The 7,759-nt window shown below is 36.2% G+C and overlaps 1 protein-coding gene across 1 annotated transcript in view; it reads right to left on the bottom strand.

The window, feature by feature from the left end:
- The window catches only part of Cbr-smg-6, a gene marked incomplete at both ends in the record, with an annotated part of 7,851 nt that extends 863 nt beyond the window's left edge, over positions 1-6,988 (bottom strand). The window contains 13 exon segments of the mRNA XM_002640747.1: positions 114-337; positions 630-750; positions 821-1,335; positions 1,910-2,216; positions 2,779-2,979; positions 3,863-3,928; positions 4,014-4,092; positions 5,218-5,318; positions 5,365-5,619; positions 5,677-5,779; positions 6,782-6,828; positions 6,831-6,860; positions 6,914-6,988. Coding sequence (XP_002640793.1) covers positions 114-337; positions 630-750; positions 821-1,335; positions 1,910-2,216; positions 2,779-2,979; positions 3,863-3,928; positions 4,014-4,092; positions 5,218-5,318; positions 5,365-5,619; positions 5,677-5,779; positions 6,782-6,828; positions 6,831-6,860; positions 6,914-6,988 — 2,124 coding nt within the window.
- Between the last annotated feature and the right edge of the window lie 771 nt (positions 6,989-7,759).

Raw genomic sequence — 7,759 nt, 5'->3', positions numbered from 1 at the left:
GTGGGACCCATTTCGACCAACATGTGGCATGATTGTACTCATTTTGAAGCTCTCGACGAGCTAAAAACGGTAAGGATGTTGAAAATGGAAAATTTTTGGATCCCAATCTTTACCATTTTCCCGATTCCACTCAAATCCTCAGCGGCTAGTAACAACGAAGCCAGCCGTTTTCCAGTGGTTGTCAGAGTGTAGAGATTCGGAGTCTTCAGTTTCGACTGCTCTTTCATCCAATTTACAGCCATTTTTGCTTTGGAAATTCGGTCAGGGTCGTGTTGCTCAGATTGGCTTTTTGAGTCGGTTGGAGATAGCTTCGAGATGCTCTGCAGCTCGTCGAGCACTGAAAAATCAAAAAAAAAATATTTTTTTGACGCTTTCAAACTTCTAAAAACGCGATTTTCCTAAATTTTCACATCGTCAAACTTGTTTCTCACGTGATGTCCGTCATTTTGATACCCATGGTGCCCTAGTCCGAAGAAATGTGGATTCTAAATTCAGAAGACGTCAGAATTCCGAATATCCCCAAACTAGGTCAATATGGGTATCAAATGAAAGGAAATCGCATGGGAAAGAAAGTTAACGTCGTGAAAATCTATAAAAATCGCTTGTTTTTTTCAAAAAACTCAAATTACCTATGGTTGGCACCAAAATCTGAAATTTCTTCGCAGTTTGTGCCATCTCCAGAATCTCCTTAACAAGTTGTAGTTCTCCAACAAAGACATTGGTATCCGGAATGAGGTATTCTGGGTGGATCTGAAAACGAAAAGTCCAAAAAAAAAGTTTTTTTTTCAAAAATTCAAATTTCCCGCCAAGCCAAACTGACCAAAATCGTTCCCTTTCCTTTATCTCGCTCCTCTTCGATCATTTTTTCTCGGGATTTTGGCTCTTCTGAATTCCTCTCAATTTTCGACGTCTTCTCCTCAGAATTTTCTGATTTTGCTTCCAAAATTCTGAATTTCTCAACCGCCAAATTCAAATTTTCGATTCTAGATGACGTGGCAGCCGTCGGGACGGCGTCGAAAATTTTGAAGAAGCTCGCCAGAAGGACGGCTTCCGGGTACACTTGATTTTCAGACAATTCTGGAATTCCATCTTCTGGAAATCCGGGAAATTCCTGGAAGTTCGGCAAAATCGACGACGTCAGTGTCTCCAGATGATGTCCCAACGTCTTCAGAATCTCTTCAGTGGCATCGTGTCGAATCCACGTGGCAATTACGTTGATTGCCGGGAAGATGAGGTCCCGATGACGTGGCATGTGCTCCAGAAGGATGTGGAAATAGGTGCAGAGGTTGTTCGCGGAAATTTGAATTTGGGAAGTAGATTCAGATGAAGTGGATGCTGAAAATTTGGAAAAAAATTTTTGACGTCTTCTAATTTCTGAAGACGCAATTTTCTCAAGTTTTCACGTCGTTAACTTTATTTGCCACGCGATTTCCGTCATTTTGGTACCCATATTGACCTATTTTAGTGAGATTCGTGAATTCTGGAGTCTGAGCAATGTCTTCTGAAATCAGAATCTAAAATTTGTTCGAAATAGGCCAATATGGGTATCAAAATGACGGAATTTTTGTGGAGAAGTTTTATAACGCCGTGAAAATCTCCGAAAATTGAAGATGAAGAAAATATTTCCGAAATTCAAAAATCTCAAAATCGAATATCGAAATTTTGTGTTTCAAAATGTAAATTTTCCGCAATTTTCACGGCGTTAAAAAGAATTAAAATGCAATTTCCGTCATTTTGATACCCATATTGGCCTAGTTCTAAAAATACGATGGATTCAGAATTTAGAAGACGTCATAATGCAAAATCTTGTTGAACTGGGTCAATATCGGTATCAAATGAAAGGAAATCACAAGAAAAAGAAGGTTAACGTCGTGAAAATCCATGAAAAAGCTCAGGAAACGAATTTTACCCTTTTCAAAATTCGTTTGAACCACAAAAATGAACATGACAGCCAATTTCACCAGCTGATCTGCTTCAAAATCGATTTCCTCCTTTGCCAGTGCTGCATACAGTAACCCGAACGCTCTCTCAGACACATTCTCAAAGTGTTCCATGCCGATTTTCGTAAATAACAGACCAAAAGTGTCGCATAGATAGGACACAGCTCTTCGGTGAAGTTTCGCCTTTGAATGCGTCATGAAATGAGACAGCACGTCGTCGACCACCTTCTCTCCAGTACCGTATTCCGTTGATTCGGTTGTCGGATGAATCCAGATCTGGGCAGATTTTTTTTTGAAATTTTGTTTTCTATTTTTCTCAAATTCTACTAATTTTCATGGATTTTCACGACTTTAGAAGTGTTTGTTATTCAATTTCCTTCCATTTAATACCCATATTGACCTAGTTCTACAAAATCGATGGATCCAGAAGTCAGAAGACGTCGAAAACCAGAATTCACCCAATCCAGGCAAAATTAGTATCAAATTGTTGGAAATTGTATGGGAAACATTTCTAACGACACGAAAAATCAATAAAACGGGATTTAAAGTTTTAAAACAAAGAAATTTAATTTTTCAGGAATTCTAACTTTAAAATTTTCTATTTCGGATTCGATTTTCCAGGGTTTCCATTACGTTAGAAGTCTTTCTTATTCAATTTCCTTCGATTTGATACCCATATTGCCCTACTTTCAGAAATTGATGGATTCAGAAGTAAGAAGACGTCAAAAAATCAAAAATCGTCCTAGCGGGGCGAAATTAGTATCAAATTGTTGGAAATTTTAAGGGAATCACTTTTAACGTCGTGAAAGTTTGTGGAAATGAGTTTCAGAAGACTTACCTGCTGAATCATTTGCAACTTTCTCAACGCGTTTCCCTGCTCCTTGACAATTCCGCACTCCTTGTCCAAAACGGGCTGATATTTTGAGATTTTCGTTCTCATCGCATCTAGTCTTTGCTTCAGACGGTCCCGGGCCGCTTCGTATGGGTGGGAACACGCTAGAGCACGAGATAGATAGAAGAATTCGTCGATGACGCGCTTCTGGAATGAGAAAATCGATTTTTTGAGGGGAAAAACTTTTTTTTTTTGGCTTTTAGGGGATAAAATGGTGAAAAAAGCAAAGCAAATAATTCAAAATTCTCATTTATCAAACTGCAAAAATTCGAGATTTCCATTTTCAACTTCATTTTTAGAAATTTTCACGACGTTAGAAAGATTTGCTATGAAATTTTCCTTTAAAATGATATCCATATTGCCATAGTTTAGAAAAATTCGAAATTCTGAATCCAGAAGACGTGGGCATTGCTCAGACTCCAGAATTCACAAATCTCGCGGAACTAGGTCAATATGGGTATCAAAATGACGGAAATTTCGTGCCAAATCTTTCTAACGTCGGGAAAATTTTTGATAATTGAAATTGAAAAATTTTATCAAGAAATTCCGAAAAATGAATTTTGCAATTTTGATTTCCACTATTTTTTCACGACGTTAGAGAGATTTGTCATAAAATTCCAGTTATTTTGATACCCATATTGACCTATTTCAGCAAGATTCGTAAATTCTAAAATCTGAGCAACGCCTTCTGGATTCAGAATCCAAAATTTGTCTAAACTAGGTCAATATGGGTATCAAAATGACGGAAATTTCGTTCCAAATCTTTCTAACGTCGTGAAAATCGTAATCCGTGCAGTTTGAGAGAGATAGACAGCAAAATATGCGACACAAGCTGGGGGTTAGTACTTTTTAGAGAGACATTTTTGTGGAGAAAATCGATAAAATACCATCACCGTGTATGTGTCAGAGGGTAAAAACAGAGCCCGAATTGTAAGAAAAAAAAGATAAAAGAGTATACAGTAATCCAAAAAAAAGTGTTAACGGGGAAAAAATGATTCGCTCCAATGGAGCGCATTTGCATTTTCCAAACCTGTCGTTGTTTAGACAGCACGTCGACGGGCACTAGACGGGCACGTCGTGCACTACGGTACAGCATCTGCAACCAGAGACTCGCTTTTACCCAACTGACCTTTTTGCGAAATTTAGAAAAATCAATAAATCAATAAAAAAAATAGAATTACCGAATAGTAGACGACGATTCCTAGCTGATTGTACGGGTGTCCTGTACTCGGCCATAATTGTGACGATTTCTGGTAGTAGCTGAAATTGATTAGTTTCAGTGAAATCGCGAAAAATCGATAAATCAATTTTTCAAAAAAAAACAAATTGTCGATTTCCCGCTATTTTCAGGACGTTAGAAACTTTTAAAATGAAATTTCCGTCATTTTGATACCCATATTGGCCTAGTTGAGAGAAATTTTGGATTCTGAATCCAGAAGACATTGCTCAGACTCCAGAATTCTGGAATCTTGCTAAACTAGGTCGATATGGGTATCAAAATGACGGAAATTACAAGGATTATTTCTAACGACACCAAAAATCCTGGAAACCAGAAATTCAAATTTTGATTTTAAGAATTTTAAGATAAGCTTTTTCTTTTCGATTTTCGAAAATTTTCACGACGTTAGAAAGATTTGGCACACAATTCCCGTCATTTTGATACCCATATTGGCCTAGTTTAGCGAGATTCGTGAATTCTGGAGTCTGAGCAATGTCTTCTGGATTCAGAATCCAAATTTCGTCTAAACTAGGCCAATATGGGTATCAAATTAACGGAAAACTCGTAGAAAATCATTCTGACGTCGGGAAAATCTCTGAAGATCAAAATTTAAGAGTCTGCCAAATTCTGAAAATCAAATTTTCCAAATTGTGTTTTTCATAGATTTTTGTTTCGTTAGAAAGACGAGGCATGAAATTCCCGTCATTTTGATACCCATATTGACCTAGTTTGGAAAAAAACGAATTCTGAATCCAGAAGACATTGCTCAGATTTCAGAATTCACGAATCTTGCTAAACTAGGTCAATATGGGTATCAAAATGACGGGAATTTTATAGGGAATCTTTTTAACGTCGGGAAAATTTGCAGAATTCGAGTTTTGAAGACTTAGAAGACGTTGATTTCTTTTTCAAAAAAATAACGGGTTTTCGATTTTTGAGGGGTTTCACGACGTTAGAAAGATTTGGCATGCAATTCCCGTCATTTTGATACCCACATTGGACTAGTTTCGCGAAATTCGTGAATTCTGAAATCTGAGCAATGTCTTCTGGATTCAGAATACAAAATTTGTCGAAACGAGGACAATATGGGTATCAAAATGACGCAAATTTTATGCCAATTCTTTCTAACGTCGTGAGAATCCGCAAAAATCAAAAATGAAATCTACCTTTTCGAGATTTCGTAATTCTCCGATCCATCGATCAAACTTTTGTATCGATGAAGGTCTCCAAGTGAGATTAGGTGTCGGGAGAGAGATTTGATGGCAGTCTGAAAGATTTTTGATACTCAGTAATCCATCAAAAATTCCCCGTACTTTCTGTGTCGCCGTCTCGAATTTCTGAATTCCAACGGGTAGATCGAGTGCAGTGGAGCACAATTGCTCATCCGTCGGAAATCCCGATTGCCACGTCAGCACATCGGCAAGAGTCAGCTGGAATTGTTGCTCATACTTGGAAATCAGGGTTTCATAGAACACAATTCCGTTCAGGAGCAGCTTTTGAGTTGCCGCCCGGATTAGACGAGCGTCTGGAGACGCAGAGTTGGCGCCAGACCGGAGACATTCGATTGACTGGAAATTTCAGATTTTGAAAAAAAAATTTTTTTTTTGAAAATTAAGAATTCAAACCTTATAAAACGCCTGCCGGAATAGCTTCTGCTCTAAACCCGCTGTGAACGAGTAGATGACGTCTTCAAGAATCAGTTTCGAGTAGATATTCGCAAGTTCCATGCTGAACATTTTTTATTGATTTTTTTCAGAACTTAAATCGCGCTAAAATGGCTTAAAATCGAGTATATAAGATATTTTCTCAATAGAGCGAATTTACACTTTTTCGAAATTTTGAAATTTGAAAAAAAAATAGTTTTCTGAATTTTTTTTTGTATTTTTCCTTCATTTTTAGAGCCTAAAATTACACAAAAAAAAACAAAAAAAGGTCGAAAATCAATTTTCTCAACAGAGCGATTTTGCATTTTCCGAAATTTTGAATTTTTCGAATTTTTAAAAATTCTTGTGACTAATTTTTTTTTGCATTTTTTTGAATTTTTAGTCACTTTCTGGGATCGAAAATAACACAAAAATGATTTTTCTCATTAGAGCGATTTTGCATTTTTCGAAAATTCAAATTCTGTTTAAAAACTTTTTTTGACTAATTCGTAATGTTTTTACTGATTTTTGGCGCTTGAATTGTTCAAAACTGCTCTAAAATAGGAAAACAACACAAAAAAAAGTCGAAAATCGATTTTCTCAATAGAGCGAAATTGCATTTTCCAAAATTTTGAAATTTTCGAAAAAAACAACTTATTTGGCTCTAACTTTCTGTACTTTTTTATTGATTTTTAGCTGTCAAATTGTCGAAAAATGCTCATAAAAACGAAAAATTACACAAAAACTATTTTTCGCAATAGAGCGAATTTGCACTCTTCGAAAATTCAAAATTTTGGAAAAAAATCGATAAAACATCTTTTGCCTTAATTTTCTGTGTTTTTCATCGATTTTTAGTGTTTGAATTGTCGCAAAATGCTCCGAAAAATGAAAAAATTAACAAAAACAGGTTTTCTCAATAGAGCGAATTTGCATTTTTGACAATTTTGAAACAAAATCGAAAAAAAACAGTTTTTGACACAATTTTTTTGTGTTTCTTTGTCATTTTCAGAGTATAAACTGTCTCTCAATAGAGCAAACTTGCATTTTTCGATTTTTCGAAAAAAAATTTTTTTTCAATTTTGCACACCTAAACTCGGAAATCCTCTCAGCCGACTTCAAGTCTCGCTTCTTGACGCTCCAGACAGCTTATCCATCCTTTCGCCGATCTGAAATTTCAAAAAAAAAATCGATAATCGATTTTTTCTCTGTGTGTCTAAACCTCTCGAATGCTTAATCCCTCGTTTTTATCGATTTCTTCCTGTCGGCGACGGTTGATTTCCGCTCGATTCACCATTTCGGACTGCGCCTTTTCGCTGAAAATCGATTTTCTGATTTTTTCGAAAAATTCCAAAAAATCGATAATTTCAAAAAATGTGTTTTTCACCCAAAGAAAGTTCCCAAAGCGACACATGTGACGGTTAGACGGTGATGCGAGAGAAAACAGAAAAAAACCGGTTATTATTATTATTATCAAATTTATTATTATTATGATTATTAGTACACAAATTGGGGAAAATAGGGCAATTAACACTAATTAGAAGGGTTAATTAGGGCGGGAAATTCGAAAAAATCTGAAAAAAAATCAATAAAAAAGCACACACTGGGAAAGGTTGAAAGGGTATTAGTCGAGGTAGGGAAAATTGAAATTATTCAAAAAAAAAAATGCAAAATTAGTGACAAACTGAGGGAAAATGGACATAGTGGGGGGTGGAGATTACGGTGGTTTTTTGATCTACCTGCGTTTCTGGTAGAATTGACGTTGTTGCTGCGATGATTCGTCGCCGCTCGTTTTTCGATGGTTTCCTGGAAATTTGAATTTTGAAAAAAATCGATATTTGGGATTTTTAAAAAATTAAACTGCAATTTTCCCATTTCCCACAAAATTTCCTTTAAAATGATACCCATATTGCCCTAGTTTCGACAAATTTTGTATTCTGAATCCAGAAGACATTGCTCAGATTTCAGAATTCACGAATTTTGCGAAACTAGTCTAATATGGGTATCAAAATGACGGGAATTGCATGCCAATTTCATCTACCGTCGTGAAACCCCTCAAAAATCGAAA

This window comes from Caenorhabditis briggsae, assembly GCF_000004555.2.
Source record: "Caenorhabditis briggsae complete genome, chrIII, whole genome shotgun sequence".
In the NCBI taxonomy this organism is placed as follows: domain Eukaryota; kingdom Metazoa; phylum Nematoda; class Chromadorea; order Rhabditida; family Rhabditidae; genus Caenorhabditis; species Caenorhabditis briggsae.
This window is presented reverse-complemented; position numbering and strand designations above follow the sequence as displayed.